We start from the raw sequence: 23,236 nt of genomic DNA, 5'->3' as shown, positions 1-23,236 counted from the left end.
TGAGTAGCACTTTTTTCTGTTAAAGAACTGGTTATTTATTCTTCAGTAAATACATTCCCTGATAGCAAACAGTGGCAATAAAAATCATCCAGTTGATTTGGCATGATTATACAGTAAAACAACATTTAAAAATATAGAATGAAAAACCACCTTCTACGTTTATCGATACATCACTAATGTAGCAATACACACAAACTTGCCCATCACCACTGCTACGTGACGCTGATGCAAACACTATGTCCCTGACGGAGAAGAACAGGCGAAGGTTATTAGGCTCCTCGCTGTTACCGTCTGGGGTTGGTCTGTGTCTTGCTCAGTTCCTTCTGATGGTCTAAAAATAACTCCATATCAAAGTCTTTGCAACCCCATGGACAGTAGCCTGCCAGGCTCCCTTGTCTGTGGGATTTCCCAGGCAAGAATACTGGAGTGGGTTGCCATTTCCTTCTCCAGGGGGATCTTCCCGACCCAGGGATCGAGAACCTGCATCTCCTGCATTAGCAGGAGGGTTCTTTACCAGTGGGCCACCAGGGAAGCCCCCAGACCCGCCTAGCAGACCTGGAAGATCCAACAGAAGACCTGGAAGATGCAACTGTTTCCAAAGAGGTTCGCCAGATCTCAGGACAAGGCTCAGGAAGACTCACGGCTGACAGGCACACCCGACAGCCAGCAAGGTCAAGGTCACAGCCTTTGGTGTCCTGTAAGATCCCAGGAGCCAGGAAACCCCGAGTGAGGAGGAGGATGGAACCACTGCAACAACCCAGAACTGACACAGGAATCCACGGCTAGGCTACCGAAGCCACAGTCCGTGTGCTCAAAGAGCCTGTGGGAAAAACTGAACATGGTAAGCAGAGTCTTGGAAGACATAAAATAGATCCAAACTGATCTTCCAGAGATGAAAGCTACATAGGTGGGACTGCAGCAGTGTGGACAAGGCACAGGGAAAGATGTGAGCACATGTGAAAAAAAATTTTTTAATTAAATGGATAAAATTTTAACCTCTCCCTAGAATTTTTAGAAAAAGGACATGGACATAACAATTATTTTTCTTTTGGCTCTAAGAAGAATGTGGCATGAATGAAGGAAATCTGAGTCAGGGTCAGAGACCTCTGCTCCAGAGCAGATGTGACTTACCACTGGTTAAGATGCAGCATGTGAGAAAGTGGGGGGCAGGCGGGGGGAACGGAGGAGGAATGAGGGCCCTAAGAGACGCCCACGTCTGATGCCCAGAGCCTGGGCCTCCGTCGCTTCCACAGCAAGAGGAGGAGGCTGGGCTGACTGCAAGACAGGCAGAGTCACAAGTGTCCACACAGCGGAAGAGCCGGAGGAGGAGGGGGCAGGATGGCTTTCAAGGCGGGCGCGGCCACGAGCCAAGGTTGTGGGCAGCCCTAGACAGCGGAAAGGCAGGGGAACGGGTTCTCCACGAGAGACTCCAGACGGAATCACGCTTCTGCCACCTTGACTTTTGCCCAGTAAGACTTGGGTCAGACTCCCTGACCTACAGAACTGGAAGGTGACAGATGCGTGTCATTTTGAGCCACTAAGTTTGGGGTCATTTGTCAACAGCAACAACAGAAGACTAATACAACTGATACAACATGATGAGGCACATAGCAGGTACTCGATAAACATCACTGGACCTGCCCTTTGGACCTGGAAGGTCTCAGGCTCAGCCCCTGGAGCCGACACAGTGCTCCATGCACCCAAAGCACAAGTCAGGACACCAGGCCTCTGATGGCAAATTCCCTTCCGGGTTCTTAGCACCTTCTAAAAAAATCTTCATAACACAGAGGTTCAAACAGGATGAAAAGAGGGGACTAGCAAGAAAAAAAAATACAACCCGGTGTTTCTGAGTGGGAAAAGTCAGAGTCATCTTCAATCTTAGTTCAGTGGACAGTTCTGCCCCATTCTGGAGGACACCACTGTCTCCAATCCCCATGGCACCAGGGCCTGCCAGCTTCTTTCTGGATTTAATCCAGCTGAGCGCTGCACCTGGCAAAAGTGCCCATCTCTTCTCCAGAAAACAAGGAGTCACAGCAGAGCAAAGGAATGACACTGACATCATGTGGGTCCGTGCTCTCGCTTCCCACCCACCTGCTGCTGTCAGCAAGAATCTGAAGCTCACCTTCCCTTGCCTTAGTGAGCTGCCAGACAACCTGCCAAAAAGCCTGGAGGGAGCTGTACCAGTGATGACGCAGACTGGGAGTCCTCGGACACAGAGCTCAGGAAGAGCTCCAACTCCAGGCCACTGCCCACAGGTCCCTGTGAGCTGAGGGCCCACCCAGGACTGGGCGCAGTGTCCCTGCGTCCTACCCTGTCAGGCATGCCCGACAGAATGTGCTTATCGACACTTCTGGTTTTTCAGTCAAAAGGAGATTGGTTTTCTCCCCTGAATTATGTGATTTTGCATGGCTAAAACATGAACTGCTAATTTAAGATCAGCTATATTATGTGATCAGCAATATATGCTTCAGTTCTATTAGTTGCTCAGTAGTGTCCGACTCTTTGCAACCCCATGGATTGCAGCACGCCAGGCTTCCCTATCCATCACTAACTCCCGGAGCTTGCTCAAACTCATGTCCATCAAGTTGGTGATGCCATCCAACCATCTCATCTTCTGTTGTCTCCTTCTCCTCCTGCCTTCAATCTTTTCCAGCTTCAGGGTCTTTTCCAATGAGTCAGTTCTTCCCATCAGCTGGCTAAAGGATTGGAGTTTCAGCATCAGCATCAATCCTTCCAATGAATATTCAGGACTGATTTCCTTTAGGATGGACTGGTTGGATCTCCTTGCAATCCAAGGGACTCTCAAGAGTCTTCTCCAACACCACAGTTCAAAGTACATCCTTACTGGACTTAAGTATAAGACAGGCCCTGGTCTTTTCCTATGAGAAAGGGTAGATTCTAAGTGTCTACATCCAGTCGATGGCCTTACCTTGTCACAGAAGACCTTTATCTGGCAGTATGCCCGATGCACAGGCTTGTTGCTGCGGTTGTTATAGCTGTAGGTGTCAATCTGGATGTTCAGAGGTAACCCCTTCACACCCTTCTGAGAAGAGAAGTCTGTGCTCAAGCAGTTCACGGAGATGAAAACCTGCAAACGGAAGAAAAAGATTCTGTAAGCAACAGGCACCGACAGTAACCCCTTGCACAGCTGGTAAAAATACTAACACCATGGAAATGATTCAGAAAATGCTTGAAACGAGAGCTCGTCTTCTCATTTAAAAGAAGATTTTTTTTTAAGAAGTAATAAGGGGTTAATTTAAAATCACTTTTGGTCATAGGAATGACAGCTCTGATCCCTGTCAATTCTCCTCCTAATAGGAAGGTGGATGAGGCCGGCTGTCTTTCTTGATGTCATCATTAAAAGTTTCAAGGGGCACAGGTGCTCTTTGCAGCTTTTTGAGAGCCTGCTGCAAACTCTTTGGGGATTCTGCCTGCATTTGTGTCTCTACCATCTCCTAGGATAACCTGTAAAACCTATTTTCCAACATCCTGGAGTTTATGAACTCAGTGAGTCACACGACTGAAGTGGCACTGAAGGCTGTTACAGAGACTCAGGTTAATCCTGTACACAAGCATGAACATGCTCAGGGCCCCCCACCCACCTCCCCGTATCTGTGAGTCTGGATTTTAACCTCCTCATGCCTGGAAAATCCCATGGATGGAGGAGCCTGGTAGGCTGCAGTCCATGGGGTCGCAAAGAGTCAGACAGGACTGAGCGACTTCACTTTCACTTTTCACTTTCATGCATTGGAGAAGGCAATGGCAACCCACTCCAGCGTTCTTGCCTTGAGAATCCCAGGGACAGAGGAGCCTGGTTGGCTGCCATCTATGGGGTCGCACAGAGTCGGACACGACTGAAGCGACTTAGCAGCAGCAGCATGCCCGGTCCACAGCTGTTTGAGTTCCCAGTCAATGCTGTCATTTTAGAATTTATTTCTGATGCATAAGCACCACATGGTGGGTATTACTGGAACTACAGTTTTTAAAACAGCCTGGCACATTTGAAGGCCCCAGACCCTTATTCTGGATTATGGCCAGTCCATGAGGTGACAACCCAGCAGCGCTAACAGCTAAACACAGGCCTCCTACACTGGTGCACTGTTAGTGAGTGAGTGCAAGTCGCTCAGTCGTGTCCGACTCTGTGACCCCATGGGCCATACAGTCCACGGAATTCTCCAGGCCAGAATACTGCGGTGGGTAGCCTTTCCCTTCAGGGGATCTTCCCGACCTAGGAATTGAACTGGGGTATCCCACATTGGAGGCAGATTCTTGACCAACTGAGCTATCAGGGAAGCCCCAAACTACATGGTAAATACTCAGTAGCCTAGGTCCATTTTCTCCATTTGGCACTTTTTTTAATAAAAACTTTTCATTTTGTGTTGGGGTCTAGCTGATTAACAATGTTGCGACAATTTCAGGTGAAGAACGAAGGGACTCAGCTACACGTATACAGGTATCCACTCTCCCTCAAGCCCCTTCCCATCCAGTTTGCCACAGAACATCAAGCAGAGTTCCAAGAGCTGTTGGCATCTTTCTTAATACTTGGCACAGTTTCTGATCTAGTACTGCCTTACCTTGCCTATCATTTTTTCTTTCCGTTTACCTAACTTTCAGCATATGAGCAAATTGCTCTAATTTTTTAAATACATACATCTAGATACACAGGCAAAGTAGCACATGTGAATTTCAGATCTACAGAAACTCAAGGCTTTGACTTTATACCTTTTCATATACGTTTTCTTAAAAAACATTTCATGTACAATCTATAAGTCCAACTTAAAAAGTTAGTCTATGGAATAGATGAAAGAATGACAAACAGAATCGCAGACAGAAAGACAACAGTTCATGCAAACAACAGAACGCATACAGTAACCGAATGGTCACATTTTCTATTTAACTTGGTAGAAAATCTAAGCTTTTCTCTTATCACTCTAGGCCGCAAGGCTCAATTCCTAACTCAAAAACAGCTGCCTGGGAAAACTACACTTTACCCTCCACAATTCCAGGAAGTCTTTGCCCCAAAGTGATATTCCCTTTACAAGAGGATTTCACGGTAATCCAACCTAAAACCTAACCTCCCCTGGCTTCCCAGCATCAAGTTTCTATTTAGAGCAGAAGTAAGCAGGCGCCAAATCCCAGGGTCAGGTATAAACACGGAGCCTTCAGAGAGACACCACTCTCCCTGCCGTCCACGACTCCTTGTGATCACTTTCTTGTATACGTTCTTCAATCTTTTAACACCAACTCTTTCCAAACCTGGCAGTTTTCTACATGGGATCAGAGAGAGTGGACAGCATCCCTAATTCAGCATTAAAAAATGCCACCTTGTCTCTGCAGACAAGCAGACATACCAGTAAAAGGTGAACAGCATGTGCAGTGTCTGGTCCAGGAACACGAAGTTCAGAGTCAGTGGGCTAAAGGCCCGCAGGAGGAAGACGAGGGCGGCATGGGAACACGCCGGACAGTCCCAGGGACAGCCAGCCCTGAGGGGGACACGCCGGCCCTGAGGGGGACATGCATGCCGTGTCTAAGCCTCAACCAAAGGCTGACAAGGGGGCAAGATGCCGTACAGACGTCCTAGCAAGCAGTGATGTGGTCAGCAGGAAAGGCTTTGGTCTGAAAATCGAAGCGTCCAGTTTTGGTCCCAGCCCTGTCACTAACTGTGCTCTGACATGGGCCAGGGTCCACTGGCCAAGCACAGGGTTGCTGAGACCACCCCTAGCTGACTTTTAACTGCAGAGCCAGGTTGGAATTCATACTGAAAGATGATGAACCCTACATTCCTACCCTGTAAGTCTAGTACAACAATTTTGTGTAATATGTTGATCAATCAACTTTTACATATCACACTCTTAAAAGAGTACCATGTAAGGTTGCCACTTAAAGCAATCATACTAACTACTTGTATAAAATTAAGAATCTTGTGCAACAGTGGTTCTCAAAGTGTGGCCAGAACATCAGCCTGCCTGGAAGTGTGAGCACTGGACACCCTGACTTGCCTGGAAGTCCAGGCCATCAGCCTGTACCGGCCGCCCCTGCTGTTCCTGCTCCCAGCGGCCCGGGGTGGGTTTTGGGCTTGAGGACAGTTTCAGGTCCTCTCTGGTCATTCTCGTGGTTGGCCAAGAGAAAACCACTGCTGTCAAGTAAGTAACTGTTTACGAACTTACACACTTTGAGCCATAAAAGAGCTCCTTTGGCTCCAAAACTCTGAGGTTAGTAAAACAAGTTCCAATGTATGATTTCTTTTCTTTAAGAAGTTCAGATGTGCTTACATGTGTTTATATTTATCCCATCAGGCATTTTTATATTAAAAAAATTTTTTACAGAGATACAGTCCTATCAAATAATAGTGTTCATTTAATCAATGGAAAGATAAAGATTAAAGCATCTGCTCAACCTTACTATTCAACAAGGTCATGCAAATCCTCAAGAATTCCTAGCTTAGAAGATAAACAGACCAGAGAAGGGGGTCTGTCAGACTGTACTTAGGTTTATTCCTCGTGTGACGTTTGGTTTTCACAGGAGCTGATGAGTGGGGATGAGCTGTGTGTCTGGATGGGGGTGTCAGGCTGACTGCTGGTGTTGTCCCCAAGGAGGACAGAGGCCAGCCTTTCTGTTCCTGGGGCTGGGACACAGCACATGCTCAGCATGTAGGTTTTTAACAAGAGAAAGAAAATGTAGAGAGAGGAGTGAATAAACACAACCGAGATACATGAGGGAGTTCTCAAGTATTCATCTAAACCAGGAGTGGGCTAACTTTTTCTGCTGTGTCTGATAAAAGAGTTTTCACCTTCATGGGCCAAATGCGACCACCCAGCTCTGCAGTGATGGTGCTAAAGCCACCGCCACAAACAACACGTGAGCAGAGAAGGATGGTGGTGCCTTGATAATAGGCCGCTGGATGGCCAGGGCCTGAGGGGCAGTCTCCAAGCCGCTGGGATGTAACTGATCTTCACATCACCACAACGTGGGAACAGTGAGGAAGTGTCAGGCCCTTTTTGTGACTCAGCGTTTCCACTTTGCACACAAGTGGCCTTCTGAGAAGACAGGCGCTGGGGACGTCTCACCAGTGTGACCTCTCCCATGGACCCCCGCCTCCCTATCAACATAGCCCAGACTTGCCGAGGGGACTCCACCAAGTCATGAAGGAGAAGCGTGGTGTCCGGGAATCTTTATTTAGGAAGGTGACACACTTTTCGACAGAGAGACAGCAAATGTACAACACAAGACAGAGCTCTGCCCCGGGCCCTGGGGCAGCAACAAGACAGGGGTGTTCTGATTCTCAGCCGCCTCAACCCCAGAGTCTGGTTCTACCTGGTGGCTTGGCCTTGACTTGACCTTGGACAACAGGCCAAGTTACCCACGTCTGGATAAGACAGAATGTTCAGACCATTCTCACTGTGTAGAGAAATACTTTCTATAATGAGATTACAGAAAAACTCCAATATCCGCTAAAGAAGGTAGGAAAGAGATAGAAAGAGGAACTATTACGCATCCATCCTCCTCTATAAAACCCAAGTATGTGTGCATGCACACAGACACACACAGATACACACACACTTTAAAGAGTCTTATATCTCAAATCTGAGAGTAGGCTGAATGATACACAACCTTCCTTCTTCAGAATGACGTAAAGATCTTTAAGAACTCAAATAATGACCCTTACTCTACATTCGTATTTTTTTACCACTGATTTAGAGGAAAAGTTAGATTTTATTCAAATAATTGGAACATAAACTCAAAAGATGAGCAATCAATGTCCCCATCCAAAATCACTAGAGGAAAAAAAAACCTAACCCTCCCCCCCCGCCACACACACACAAAACCCTGCTAAACAGGTGGAAGATGCTTGGCAAGATTCCTCTTTCAATGTCCAGCCCATTTTTCTAAGACAGTTCCTCATTACTAGCTGAGAATTCACGAACTTATAACTTTTCAAAAAACCTAATTTTGTTTTCATGTACTTAGACTTTTTCAAAAGATTTAATTTTGTCCTCAAAACTCAGTTTGAAAATAAAAACAAAAGAATAAAGAATTGCATTATCAAAGAAGTAACTTGTATAGATTTTTTTTCATTCCAAATGTTGACAAGCACAGAACCAACAAGCAATCAGACCCTGAGCTAGTTTACGATGATTTTCCCAGGAAGCATTATGGCAGCCACACAATACAGCTCACCAGCCAGCTGCTGTGCCCACTGCTACCCCTCAGATGGGAAGAAAGAGAGGAGGAAGACAGAGGGAACCAGTGTGCTCAGAAGACAGCCGCAGTGAGCAGCTCACGTTCCAGCAGGTGGAGAGAACACGGCTGAGAACAGATTCTATAAACTCTCAACTTGTATGCTCTTCGGGGGTTTCATCATCTATACCACCAACCAAGACATAATTCCAGAAAACTTACTGACTCTCTAGTCTAAAGCGAATAGTCAGATGTGTGAGCTGAAACAAGTGAATTTCATTTGTAGGGAGAAGTTCTAGAAATATTGTTTATCTACCTAATTCACAGAAAGAAAGCACTAACAAAGTAATCAGAATTCATAAGGTGGAAGTTACAAAAGTTATAAGCAGTTTAGTCAAAAGCTGAGTGATGAGACTGATTGATTTAAATATATTAGGTTAATTTTCATAAACACAAAGGCTTTTCTTATCAAAAATCTACCACAACAGTCATACTCACTCCCTACTATTCTTCACATACAAGGAAAGAAACTGAGAGCCAGATAATACAGCCTTAATTTTTTTCCCCACTGATTTTGGTGAAATTTTACACGTTATTATAAGACAATGACATTGCTGCTATACTGGTGAAAATCATTTCCTCTGACTTTCATAGTATGGTTTTCTCAATGCGAGGAAAGAAAAATTTCAAAATGTGAACCTTTAGATTCACTGAGAACCTTCTGAACCACCCTTATGACAGTTTGGATCAAATTTTCTTAATTAAACTTTTTTTTTTTTAAGGAATAACCTTTTCATTTTAAGGGCTCTAATTTTTACATTATGATAAAGTATCAAAGCAACGCTCATAAGTGAGAGGTGAGAGTTGAGCCATGTGACGTCACCTCGGTGATGGGGACAACTGAAGAGCTTAGAGAAAGCCTGAAGGAACGGACCTGAGCTCTCAAGGGCTCCGTGTGCCAGCTCCACACTGTTTGGGTCCCACCTCCTTCACAGGACTTTTTATACACACTTTGGGGGGATCCTTATTTTGGGGGCTCAGCTGGTAAAGAATCCGCCTGCAATACAGGAGATCTGGGTTCGATCCCTGGGTTGGGAAGATACTCTGGAGAAGGGAAAGGCTACCCACTCCAGTATTCTGGCCTGGAGAACTCCATGGACTGTATAGTCCATGGGGTCGAAAAGAGTCGGACACGACTGAGTGACTTTCACTCTCCCAATTTATGATAACCTTTATTTCATTCGCTACTGACATCTCTCTTATGACTAAAGACCTAATAACAACTGAAAGGACTTCTCTGAGATGCATTTCCCTAGCTACCCCCAGAGAATCACAGCTCCATATTAGTATCTATCATATGGTAGTTAAGTAGCATCCCTGTGGCCTTTTTCAGGCCAAGGGCCTCTGCACCCATCACTGAGGTCAGGGAAGGGAAGGGGCAAGAGCACCGAACACGCCACCTCTACCGAATCCCTGGCGACTCTCGCCCTGTGAGTGCTGCAAGCCAAGGGTCCCCTCCTGCCCGACGATGTGAGATGGAGCTGATGCAATCACGGTAGAGAGAACGCGCACAGTAAGTCTCATGTGCCTGAATCATCCCGAAACCGTCCTCCCCACCCTGTCCGTGGAAAACCTGTCTTCCGCAGAACCGGCCCCTGGTGCCAAAGAGGCTGGGGACCGCTGCTCTAAGCCCCTTGATGGCAGGGATTATGTGTGATCCATTAAAAAAATTTTTTTTCTCGGTGTTTAGTGTATTTTTTGCATTTCTCCTAAATGGTGCTGAACTAAAAACAGTTAATGAGAGACAGAAAAACCATAGGTAGATAAAAAAAAATCCACTAGATAAAAAATCCACCTCCAAATCTTAATTTAACAAGTTTCAAATCCTAACAAAACTTTAAATACATATAACAGTGCCCTGCCCCCAGAACAGACAAAAACAACCAAAAAAAAAAAAAAAAAGCTAATATAAATTTACATAAATTAACCCACCTTTCTTCCAACCCCTAGGAGAGGACTGTCTAAACAATAAAATGGCCACAAATCAGGAAATGAAAAGAGAGAGCCTGCTTCCCTGACATTAGGCAACCATCAAACACCGGGATCACTACAGAACCTTAATCATCTATTCTTACTCAACGGCACTCAATCACTCACCTCTGTCTATGTGATAGACTAAACTCCTCATCAGTCAAAAGCTGCCTGTGAGGCACCCCACCTGTCCAGCCGTGATCCCCAACACCTACAGCATGTTTCTCAAATGTGAATAACACATGCATCCTTTTTGAAAGAGAAAAAAAGTTCCTTGCCTCCTAAGAACATATCCAATCCTAGTCTGAGAAATATCTGCTCTATTCAAACAGTTGAATGCATAATGTTTGACCACACAGCACCCCCAGGAACTCACCTGGCCTGTGTCTGGCTCTAACTTAATACCTAAGCACAAACACTAGCGATGAAACCTCTTGGCAGCAGCTGGCCACCAGAGTATACCTGTGAATTTAAAAAGTCTTATCACTGAGTTGAAAATGCAAAGAAACTCCAACCCTGATCTCTTCGGTCCATAGACCCCAAGGATTTGAGACAGCTTGCTTACAGGGTAGGTCCTCACTCGGGCAGGACAGGGCCTCAGGGTCTGGACTCACCTCCTCACCCCACCCCTCACTCACCTTGAGTGTCAGGTTCTGATTTGAGCTCTGCACTCACTCACATCACGGTCACAGGCTCATTCTGGGCTCTGAACACTTGGCTCATTCTTAACTGCTCTTTAGGACTCACGCAAGCGTCGCCTAAGGGAACCTTCTCTCATCTCCCTATTCTAAGGTAAGTTCTACTCTTTTCTGTCTACTTCTATGACTGCGCATACTAGAGCAGCAACCTTCTCCACTAAATTCTGAATTTCCGGAGAACTGGGCCGTGTTCCACTCAGCTTTACATTCCCAAAGCACCCTGGCAGTGCCTGGCCAATAAGAACAAAAAACATTCACTGAATGGATGACCCCCAGATTCCTAAAGTCCAGCCAAACAAAACTGCATGCTGCTGTATGTGAGTTTCATTTGCTGTATTCTGACAATGTACCTGACCCTTTGGCCCTCAAAACAACCTCTGAAACCGGCTCTCTTCTGCCCCCAGTGCACAGATGAGACTTATTCAAGGTTAGGTATCTTGCTGCCCAAGTTCACAGGTTATTCACTTCACATCTTTTTTCCAAGCACATGTGAACACTGAGGTCATCTTTAGAATCCAGGACATTAAGCAGTTTTTCATACACACTGGATATAATTAACTGTAAAATGAACAACTGACTACATATACCCCTCAATCTGGAAAAAGATTATGGAATTTCAAGGCTCACTGATACACAGAGAGGGACAGATATGGTAAGTTCTAGGGCAGAGGTAAGGCCACAAAGTGAGCCATGAGGTGACTGTCTACTGTACTGATTTACTTTTACACTTTAAAGTATTATGTACAGTGACATCTTTCCTCTACAGCAACTGCAGGTACCTAACAGTGGGATGTGATAATTAGGCATGTTCTCCCTTCACATGGTAAACGTATGTGGGGAGCACATCAGAGCATGCCTGATCAGAATTCCATGTGGGTCACTGTGAATTAAGCGCATACTCAGACAGTTCGAGGGAGTTCTAACTGCCTGGTAAATACAAGCAAGGAAAGAGAAGAGATCTAATAGGAGAAGGAAAAGAAAAAAAGAAAAATGGGCTGATTTAACTGTGGAAGATGCTTCAGAAAGCTGATAACCAAAAAATGTTTTATATTGCAAGAATGCACTTCTCCTTGTTGTGCTCCCCAGAAACGTTTACCTTGAACGTGAGCATCACCTGGCTCAGAATCTGGCTACTCAACACCTTAACTCAAGAGAGACACAGCGTCCAGTTGTGACTCAGGCTCTGGAGAGTCAGGCAGTAAAAGATACGTGGGACACAGATGACCAAGCTAGAGCCAGGACCTATGCCTCCTGCACAAATCTGTGCTCTTGAAATCACAGCGACACAATGAACACAGAAAGCCTGAAGAAGTTCCTAGTGGAAAAACTGTGTTGCAGCAGAAAACAGGGGAAAGAGTGACCCTCAAGGGGCTGCGAGCAGAAGGCTCTTTTCTGATCGGGAGGCATGAAATCAAAGGTTCCAATATTCCAAATCAAACAGGGCTTCTACGCCCAAGTTCCAGGTGACTTCCTGTAACTCACGAGACTTAGCTGATGCCTCGGCCCCGGTAGGCAGTGGCAGCCCTCGTGGGTATTGTCCCAGCTGCCTCTGGGAGTCATTACTGCCTTAACTCATTCTAGTATTAAACTCAACTTAGCCAAAGAGAGCCTATTCATAATCTCGTTCCTGGGATGTAACTGATCTGCTAAGTTGAAAGCAGGAATCCTAGAACAAGCTTTCATTTAACTCATTTCCACATCAGTCAAAAAAAAAAAACACTTGAAAATATTTCTAAGTCGCTTTTCTTAGTTAGAAACCTCCTGACAAATTAAATTACAGCATAGGTTTATTCTCACCCCAAATCTAACAGCACTACTTCAAGATAACAAAATCCCCAATTTTCCAATGCGTGTATAGGGAAGTTACGCCAGCTGAAACCAATGGAGTAGGAAACGGTTTAAAGGAAGGGATCAAGGTCCAAGCCTAATCAGACAGGAGCATCTACTGAGTACTCTACAGCAGACACCTAATCTTCAACATTCCCTCTCCCTCAGCTGTGGGGGGAGGACCCAAACCAAACAACTCTGATTATCTCAGTTCTGCAGGAGCCTAGTCGCTCCCCTGCTTACTCCCGATGCGCAGGCCTAATTAATTAATTACACCCCAGAAGGTATCAGAGGCTGAGTCAGGACAGAGACGCAGAGTCCAGCTCCACCACTGACTCATCGGCTAATCCCAGGAAAGTCACACCTCCCCACTATTCTGATGACATGCTGGGAGTAAAAAGTCCCACTATAGAATTAACATCGGCATGAAACAAGAGCCTTCAAACGTGCGACCAGCGTGTGCGTGCGTTCTTTCTTAGACGATCAGACGGCCATCAGGAGAGGAGAGAAAGAACAGGAAGGCTGGGTGGCGAGGGGAGGGGTGTGGAGAGAGCAAAGCACCGACTTGCAATCTTCTGCCAGCAACGTGGGGCGTCTCCCCAAAGACAACACAAGGGTCTAGTCATCGCCCCAACTGCGGCCACAGCGCTGCCTTCCCACGCCACCCACACGTCAGCTTTGGTCTCTGCAACAGATTGCAGAGAGCCGGGAGAAGTCCCAAAGACAAAGAAAGAGAAGGGGAGAGAGAAAAGCTTCCTGGAGGCACCGGCGGGCCGTCTTCCCTCTGTCACGTCCTACAGGCAGGGCCTGGTGAACTTAAGGACACTTGGCAGATACAGTGGCTTGGCACCTGTTGTCCCAAATAAACAGAATGATTGTTTGAAATGCGAAGATCTGGATGCAGGTGCGAAGCAAGCCAAACACAGACCACATGCCAGCATCTCTAGTACAGAGTATAGGACCGGGAGCAGACGGTCACAAGGGCAGGCTTGGCCAGCAAGCTGACTTCCAGTCAAAATTTCAAATTAGACGCTAGAACTTTTTTTAAAAAAGCTGAAGAAAAAAGTGCTTAACTGGGTAATTAATATTGAGTCCACTTATTTTTACTACTAGATTTGGAGTCTCACACGAGCCTTGTTAAAAAAAAAAAAGAAAAAAGAAAATCTTAACTCCCAAGTCCTACACTGTCCCCAAATCTCTATTCCAGGTAAATTCAGTTATGACTAATAATGTCCGGGTAGAGTCAACCCTCTCTGGCTGAGATGACAGACTCAGAAAACCACTCGAGATGGAATTTCCAGGAAGGACCCAGGAGCAGGCGGGTTAAGGTGACAAAGCGTCAGAGAAGAAAGCTTGAGAGACAGCTCATTGCTTTGTGACCGCGGCAGGGCGGAGGGAGGGGGAAACTCTGACCCGCCCCACTCCAGAAAGACTGAAAAACAAGTTTAAGTGACAGCACTTTTTCATAGAGGCTGACACAGTGCCTCAAACCCGTTTCACAAGATGCAGGTTTCACTACCAAACTGAGGCTTTCTTCAGCTGCCAAGTGCCTCCCTCGTCCAACCAAAACCATCACGGCCTGGCCCTCACCCGCAGACGTGTGCGGCAATGAACGTGCGCTTTTGGCACCTGCAGGTTCGGGAGGCCCACCGGGAATCGGCGCATTCGGTCTAACCACGGGGCCGACCTCCGGCCCGGACACTAGGGTAACATGTGAAACGCTTCCAGCCCAAGCCCAACAACCCTCGCTCTAAAAAGAGAAAGCTCCCTCGTAGTCAGACCCAGGGCAGTCTCTTGAGAGTCAGCTTTCCAACTACAAAGTCAAGAATTCATCCCATATCATCTAATGAAAGGCATTCCCCACACATTTCCATTCCAGAAAAATTTCTCATCACTTTCAGTTCTGATCAAACCACAGCTCAAAGACTATTCATTCCCTGTAGAGGAGAGTGACTTTCTGGTACCAACATTTTTTATCTTTCACTTTCACGTACTTTCCAACTGCATGGTGTAGAAAGAGGGTCAGCTCAGAAGCCCCCGGGCTCCCTTGAGTTCCTCTAGGGTCTAAGGACAGGACGCTTGGAGAGTCCAGCCCGCATCTGGCTGGACTCCGAAAGTCTCATACCTCCATTTTAAAAGTAACAATGCCTCCTGGCTTCCTCCAGTATTTAGGCCAGGGAAGATACACTTTAGTTTGAAATTCCCTGCCTACACTTAATTGCAATCGCAAGTAAGATGTCTGACTCACCTCTCCCGCCTCCCTCCCATTCACACTGGGAATTTAAAGTTGAGAAACAAACCAAACCTGCCCCATGCTTAATGCAACCAGGGTGGCAACACCTTCTTTTACTGGAGCGCTTGCTGGGTGCTTCACCAGGATGGAATCCCTCTAAATGCAAGCAGTAGGCTCACTCCAAACAAACTAAAGACTACTCTCATGATGAATTCCAAATATTATGCTTAGATGAAACAACAAACTGTTATTATACTCATAAACCTGCATCCCACAAGCACACACAGAAAGCCTTAAGTTCGAGTCACCAGCACAGGTCCACCCCTGTCATCCTGTGGCAGGAGTGCCGTAGCCCTCTGCTGAGACAGGGAACAAAGGGAAAGACCGCCACACTCCAGCCCAACCCAGGCTCTCGGTGCTCCTGGTGGGCTCTGTGTTCTACTCCAATCCTCTTTACTTTGTAACACGAGCCTCTCGGTGACACAGAACACATTCGGCGCAGAAGGACAACCCGGCAGAATGCCTTGGCGTTTCTCCTGAGAGCTGGCACGTTAGAATTCAGAGCACACAGCGCTCTCTCCCCCATGAGGGAGAGGATGCTCTGATCTGGTCCTGTCTCTTCTCTGCGGGCCCCGGCCCTGCCCCAAAGGTGAACCAGGCAAGGGAACTGAACCAGGAAGAGACGAACGGCGTGTTGAAACGGGCTCTGACCACCCCCTCCCAGAGATGAGATCTTGCCAAGAGGAGAAGAAGGCGCAGCTCCATCCACCGCAAGAGCCCTCCTCCCACCCGACCTCAAGCACCTCCTCCTGCGGGTCCGATGAAGACATCAGGAAGCACAGCCCACAGGACGAACTCTTATGAGTCTTCGGGTGGTTTTAAGCCACGAAGGCAAAATCCAGGAAAGAAACCAAGACTCCACACCTACTCCTCCTCTGATGGTGCTCACTTTAGCAGGAGCTGAGCACGTATCTGACAGCAAACTCTTCACTGTTAAGTGTTTAGAAGACGAAATTGTGTGATTGGCAGCTGCACCCAACCCACCTGGCAGTAAGAATTTAGAAGTCACCTCTGGAAAAAACCATGTGAGATAGTCCACCTCCCTGGCATTTCATCACATCTTTAAAAGGTATGCTCCATACCCAGGAGCTCAGAGCACATACAGACGATCAAAGCAACGCTGGGCTCTGCTTGCAGCGGCCCCTGCTTTCCTTCCCACCTCCTACACTGTCCAGTTAACTATAACCAAGTATGTCCTGTCCCACTAGCACAACCCCTTCCTGCAAGCGGGGCTCCGCTGGATGCCAGGCTCCCTCAGAACTGGCTGTCCTGGGTCACTTGATTTCATATGGGGGATTTTTGGTTTATAATTTCCACTCCTCTGGAGCCAGACACCACTCATCCAACAATCAGTATAAACTGTTCCCTTGCAGCAAAAGTGCTCTACTTACCAAGGCAATCTGTATTAGTGAATCCATAATGCCTCTCTATTAATAATTAGGGCTGACCTTTAGATGTCTCCCCCTGCCAGGATCACTTCCTGTCCATTTCAAGGTGGAGATGCCTGCCTCCTTGGGTGATCTCACCTGGATGACAAGCAGCAAATGTCTTCCCACCTGGAGGACTGAGCACCCAATTCCTGGGTACTGGGCAGGCGGCACTGCCCGCTAGGTGCCAACACAGGGAAAGCCCCTCAGCATGGTGCCAGGCCTAAACCTGACGTTCAGACAAGGTAATCCTCTCCCCCTAACTCTTTTTTCCCTCTGTTTATTTTAGATCTTCAGGCTTTGAGAGGCCCTTACTCCGTATCACTATCCAAATCTCAATGCTCTTGTAAACTCTTAGATCTGTAGTCCAAGCAAAAAATTAAACCTTGTTCCAGGACGTGAAGGCTATCCAGAACGACTCACTTGACTGGAAACACGGAAACTGGTGCAGAACAGATAACCCCAGCCAATAAGTTATCTGTGTCTCCAAAGTTCATTGGTGAAGTTTCATTTCCTTAGAAACACGATGCTATATTTAGGATCTCAGGCCACAAAAGCCCATTTAACCCGCGATACACCTGAACTACACCAGTGTTTTCAGCCAGGACAGAGCACTGGGCCGGGGCACAGCAGGTGGCTGGATATTTGGAGGATGAAGTTACGAATTCTTGCAACTGGGGGCAAGGGGCACAGCTGGCTTTGGAAGAAATCTTTACAGAGCCCAAGTCTGTGTTTATCTTCCTCCCACCTTCCTTTACATCGCCCCCGACCCCTGCAGCAATCTCCTAATCCTCCAGGGACCAGTGCCCTCCTACCTGACGAATTCTAAACTCCACCCGAGCACCCTGTTTTAATGTTTTGCAGGGAACCGCTTCTCCCTACCAGAATCACCTCAAGCGTATGATCTCAGTCATAAATCAGGAAGGAAGAAATCTGATGAAGTCATTTCTCAATGAAGTGTGAATGCCAGACGAACTTTAATTTGTCTGGGTACTCCTGACTCTTGAGAAGATGCATGGCTACCCAAACAGACCTAATTTTGTGTGGAGTACAGAAAAATGAACGAACTGGGTCTAGACACAGGAGAGACCAGGGCCGCCACGGGGGCTTGTTTCTAAGACATTTCTGCTTTTCCAAGCAACTTCCTTTTCCCCTGATGCTTTGAAGTCTAATAAACTTTTTTTTAAATATAAGTTTCATAATTTCTTTGCATTTCCATCGTAACAGCAAGTACATGCTTACGCTGGTAAGCGGAGTGTAGACAGGAACAGGAGAAGATGAGTCTAACTTAGATAGGGCTTTCCCCAAAGTAGAACCTAAGCCAAGGTGCTCAAGATTAAACCAGATGAGTCCTAAAAACAATCACCCCTGAAGAACAGTGGAATCTACAGAGAAGATGCTCGTGTTGACCCTGGGCTAGAACTCTGGTCTTAACTTCTCCTGGTGTGGCAAAAAGGGTATATGTTAGGTATCTTTTTTTTTTTTAAGTTGGGGGAGAAAGGAATGCCACATGTCTCTAAGAAACCCTATGTTTGTGGGGGAGAATGAACTGGAATTAAGAATCAACAAACACATCCTAATCAAGACAAGAAAGTGGGATGATTTCAGAAACTGAAGTTCAAAAAAAGCCACCTGTACAGGATTCTGCATGTCCATCTGTTCACACTAGTTACCCTGGGGCATCCATTACTTTAAGTGTAAACACAGAAAACATCAACTTGGCCAGGGGAAGCAAAACATCTACAGACTTCATTCCAACAAACACTTGAAACTGATGCCTGATACTGCTTCAAAAGGCAGCAGCCTCATTAAGAAATGACACCAGCACCATCCAGGAGCTGGCAACGGCTGAAAAAAATCAAGTCTGCGCGGGGGTCTGGAAGGGGAAATGAAACTGAATTTACCTACATCACTTAACAACGCTATTAAGACTACTTAGGGACACGCCTCCGACAATATTTCTCTTTAATACAAACATGCTGAAGGCCTTCAGAATGAAACCACCCATTATCCCCACCCGTCAGCCGGGTTTTCATTACTCCCACCCTGAGGAGTGACACAGTGAACAAACAAGCCGCCCTGCCCACACGCAGGGCCTTTCCATCACGACCTCCACGCACCCCGACAAGCACCTGCTGAGTCCTGACGACACCCCAACAGAGCTGGCCACTGTGAGGTTTTCGTTCTCCAAGGGGAACAGGGAGGATACTGAGCTGGTGAATCAAGGGACCAACCCGAGATCACAGATAAGTCAGAAGAGCGAGTTTAGGACTCAGGGGTGCTTGATCAGCTCCTCCACAATTTCCCCACAGCCCCTCATGGTGATCAGGACAGACTTGCCTGGTTCAAGGACAGAAGCACCCAGGGGTGGGTGGGCAGGGACACAGGGCCTACTCTTCTTATAGGCTGCTTGCACACCAAGCCCTATTTAAGGCATCTCATTTCAGAATAACTGCAGCAACTATATAAAGTGGAAAGTTCACTTTTCCTTCTACTAGCTTCTCCGCAGTGTTTGTTCCAAATTCTGGGATAAGCAGCCTACAGACGTTTGCATAGGCTGGAGGTGGTCAGCAGGAAAACCTCAGGGCAACTACAAGAACTTAAGCTTCCTAACAGACTGGGGGACCCCATTGACTATACCCTGCACTCTTAAGACGCACTTTTGCTTTAGACAATAAGAAAGGAAAGCAATTATAGTACAAACTTAAAACGGTTCTCAAGAATCCAGTCAGAGAATTTTTTACAAGCAATCAGGCGGGAAAAATTAAATTCGACGATATTTAGCACTTAATGTAGTGTCTTACTCCGCAACTGCTAAAATTCTTGTTGAATAAATAGAAGAGAACTTGAGAAAGGACAGGAAGGTGAGGATAACTTTGAACGTGGACCTTGATAGAGAAAAGTATTCCTACTACTGCCACAAATATTAAGATCAATCTTATATTAACAACTGCCCCAAATTCATATGTTTCTACTGTGTTATCTGAGCTTCCAAACTTTAATGAAAAGAAAATAGTGGAACACTGTTCAGTTCAGTTGCTCAGTCGCGTCCAACACTTTGCAACCCCATGGACTGCAGCACATCAGGCTTCCCTGTCCATCACCACCTCCCAAAGCTCAAACTCACGTCCATCGAGTTTATGATGCCATCCAACCATCTCATCCTCTGTCGTCCCCTTCTCCTCCTGCCTTCAATCTTTCCCAACGTCAAGGTCTTTTCCAATGAGTACTAATATTTTATACTAAAAGAAGAGAAGGCTGTAGGAAGGGCAGGAATGACTTGAAAATATACTTAGTTTTTCTTAAAAGGTACTAAAACTTCCAAATGACCATCTGAACTGGAGGCAGTTCTTCACTTGTCAAAGCCTGAGAGAGAAGAGCCGTAGTAACCGAGTTGCCTTCGCAAGGCATCAACGTGAGATGGAACCCGCTGATGACAAGCTGTAGAAACTCCCCCAGCTTCACGGTCCTATTCCGACAACCCTTACAACATGCCTGGAGCGGGGCAGAAATGGATTAACTCCACTTCACAAAGGAGGAAGCAATGCCCACACTCAGGAGTCCAAACTGAGGCCGGATAGTGGCTGCTGGCCCCACGAGGGCCCTGCTACCCGGGACACAGTGTCCACCAAGACTGTATTTTGAGGAGGAAGAAAGAATAGAAAAGGGGAGAGGGACGATTCTAGAACATCTGGGAAGACGCTATGCTTCCAGAAAATGTGCACTAATGAAAAGGCAGGAAGTGAGATCCAGCTGGCTAAGGAACAGGACACGGGGACAGGCCAAGCAGTGGCACTGTTGTTCTCCTGGAGGCCCGTCGTGCTCCAAGCCCCTTGGAACCACGGCTGTGACCTGCCTTCCTAGCCCCGCCTGTTCTCCCTCCTCCATAGCAAAGGAGAGAAAAACTGTGCCAAAAACAACCAGCTGTCAAATCACTAAGCCCCTCCCACTCCTCCAAGAGCTGGTCACCTACCTTTGCTTCATCGTTAATGTCCCAAGTGAAAGAAATGGCATTATAAGCGATCTCCTCGATGTTGCTGATGGTGTTGAAGCTTTCTTTGTAGTCAGCTGGGTGAGGGATGAGAGAGGGAACTCATGATTTCCAGTTTCCAACGTGAGATTATAGCAGTTCACTGTAAGGTTCAGCTTTTCATATAATCATTGCTGGATAATTTAAATTAATATTTTGTTGGGTTGACAGAAGTTCAAAGAAGGTAGAAAAAGAATCACAGAATCTTTTTCACAGAGCCAAGCTTAGATGTATTTAATTTTATCCCGTTACGTCAAAATTAGGACATTTAGGTCTAAAAAGTTTAAATAACTGTCCCAAGGGCACAGAACTAGTCCAGAGAATCAAGACTGGAACTCGATTCTTTTTATACTTCTGAAAGAGAACATGAACACTACCAAAGGCAAAGAAAAGAAGTAACTCAAAGATTAAGAGTTGTTCTGTGACCTAGACAGTGGTTTCACACTCACGACAAGAACAGGGTTTTCACTAAGCTACTTGACAAAATATGACGTGCATGGGTCTGCTGCTGTACGGCGAGTGATGATGAATCTTTGGGTGTATTTACAGACAGAAGAGACTTGCAATGCAGTTCAGCATGCAACTAGGGAAGACTAATTGTGTTACTGCACAACACTAGTATTTTCTTTTACCTGTTGATTCTTTTCCTCCACCTTACAATTATCTCCAAAAAATTCAAAATGACTTAAAGAAGACATCATCCCTCAAAACAAATCTGTAGGCTGGAAAGCAACACGCTCTTCTGTGAGCCAGGCTCTGCAGCTCCGGGCCCCAGTGTCACGTGGGAAGCCTCTGCAGGGGGCACCTGTCCTCATGAAGGAAGTAACGTTAAGAGCACCGATTCCAGGAGGCCAAGGACAGGGTTTGGAACGGAGCAGTGGCTGGCAGAAAAATTCAAATGTGTTCGGCAGGAAGCTGATCACTGCCAAAAATAACTGGATTTAGAAAAATCTGGATGCGAGCGCCTCTGGGAATGAAAGCGAGCTCCGGGGCTCCTTACCTATGTCAATACTTCTCTGGGAATGGAAGCCGGCTCCAGGGCTCCTTACCTATGTCAATACACCTTTGTTTTGCTGTGTGCTGCCTCGAGTGCCAGTATTTCCAGTGCCTCAGCTGGTCTTCTCTGCTCTTGTCCTCAGCAAAAACCACCATGATCACACTCTGGGAGAGAGGAAACATTATCAAATAAAGACGCTACAGGCTGAGTATCTTTCAGGAAACCTAGTTTTTTTATTTTGCAGTGAACTGATATGGCAATTTTATGATACAAATTAATTTACAAAACAGAAAGAGACTAGTAGACAGAAAATGAACTTCTAGGTGGCGGGGTGGAAGTGGGGACAGATAGTTTCGGAGTTTGGGAAGGTCATGTACACACTGCTATATTTTAAAATGGAAAACCAACAAAGACCTACTGGAATTCTGCTCAGTGTTATGTGTCAGCCTGGATGAGAGGGGACTTCGGGGAAGAATGCGATGCATGCAGATACACATTGCTGAGTCCCTTCACTGTCCACCTGAAACTACTATAACACTGTTTTGTTTTGTTTTCACCACAACAATTTTATTTGGCTATACCCTAATACAAAATAAAAAGTTTAAAACAAAAAAAATTTTTTTAATTAAAAAAATTTCATTATTTTAAAATTGTAATGTTTTGTAAAGAAATTTCATTATTTTGAAATGAAAATGCAATTTCATTATTTTTTAAATTTACTTAACTTTTTGGCCACCCTGTGTGGCATGCAGGATCCCTGTTCCCCGAGCAGGGATGGATCCCAATCTCCCTGTAGTGGGAGCACGGAGTCTCAACCACGGGGATCTTAATTTAGATCTGCCTTGGACCTGGCAATAATGAGCTCCAACCGGGCCAAAGTAGGACTCACGCGGACTTTGCTGATGGGGTGGTGGACGCCCTCGTTGCCGCTCACTTCCTTTAGCGTGACAGGGTAGAACTGGCCTTTGTTCAGGTACGTCATAGTGCTGTCTCCTGGCTTCTGTCGGAGCGACTTGGAGGCTTCCAGGGTGTATTCAAAGTTGTTCCTAGAATACAATAGAAGTCACAGACCTCTAATCCACCCCCTTGGAAGCTTCCCCTCTGCCTGAGCTCAGACGTGAGATGCTGCAGTGGGGAGGCATGCACACAGCAGGTGAAACATCCCAACTGACAGTGTCATCTCACCAGCATTCGCTGCTCTTCCCCAAATCACCTCAAGCAGCCCAGAGATCCTCCCGGATGTGGGACTACAGACCACCTCTAGAAAACCAATGAAGCCATGTTAACAAACTAGAGGTTTGGAGGCTAACGATACTAAAGCTACGAATGAGTGACAAGCACTCTGGAAGGAGATCTCACAGGACATGCTGCCAGTCCAGTGCTTACCCAGCAAGGGTTGCAAACAGGAGACTGGCAGGCCTCTGACGAAATCTGACTTGGCCCGCGTAGCACTTTTTTGCTGTTTTTACCTATAATTTAAATGTCCTCGGATGGTACTCCATGGTCCTCTACATTTCTATTATCTTCTAGCCCCACCTACAAATCCCCCTGAAGTTGTATAATAACCTTGTCAGGCCAGGGGCTGGCACATTACCCCTATCTTTATAAATGAAGTTTTACTGGAATGTGGCCATGCCCTTTGAGTCTGCATTATGCTTCTGTGCTACAGCCCAGAGCTGGGCAGAGCTGAGCAGTTTCGACAGAGGCCGTATGGCCAACATTGCCTGAAATATTTGTCATCTATCCTTCAGAGAA

General features: G+C 46.3%; 1 protein-coding gene across 3 annotated transcripts in view; it reads right to left on the bottom strand.

Annotated features, from left to right (window-relative positions):
• Positions 1 to 23,236, bottom strand: part of GRHL1 (grainyhead like transcription factor 1) — a 48,712-nt gene that overhangs the window by 14,853 nt on the left and 10,623 nt on the right. For all 3 annotated transcript variants that reach the window (XM_027966512.2, XM_027966513.2, XM_042245780.2), the window contains exons 6-9: positions 22,371 to 22,527; positions 21,534 to 21,645; positions 20,428 to 20,522; positions 2,930 to 3,088 (exon numbers count right to left, since the gene is read on the bottom strand). In XM_027966512.2, coding sequence (XP_027822313.1) covers positions 2,930 to 3,088; positions 20,428 to 20,522; positions 21,534 to 21,645; positions 22,371 to 22,527 — 523 coding nt within the window. The remainder of the gene's footprint in view (positions 1 to 2,929; positions 3,089 to 20,427; positions 20,523 to 21,533; positions 21,646 to 22,370; positions 22,528 to 23,236) is intronic.

The sequence above is a fragment of the Ovis aries genome, chromosome 3, assembly GCF_016772045.2.
Source record: "Ovis aries strain OAR_USU_Benz2616 breed Rambouillet chromosome 3, ARS-UI_Ramb_v3.0, whole genome shotgun sequence".
Taxonomy (NCBI): domain Eukaryota; kingdom Metazoa; phylum Chordata; class Mammalia; order Artiodactyla; family Bovidae; genus Ovis; species Ovis aries.
Note: the sequence above shows the minus strand (reverse complement) of the source record. Positions and strands in the feature narration are given on the sequence as shown.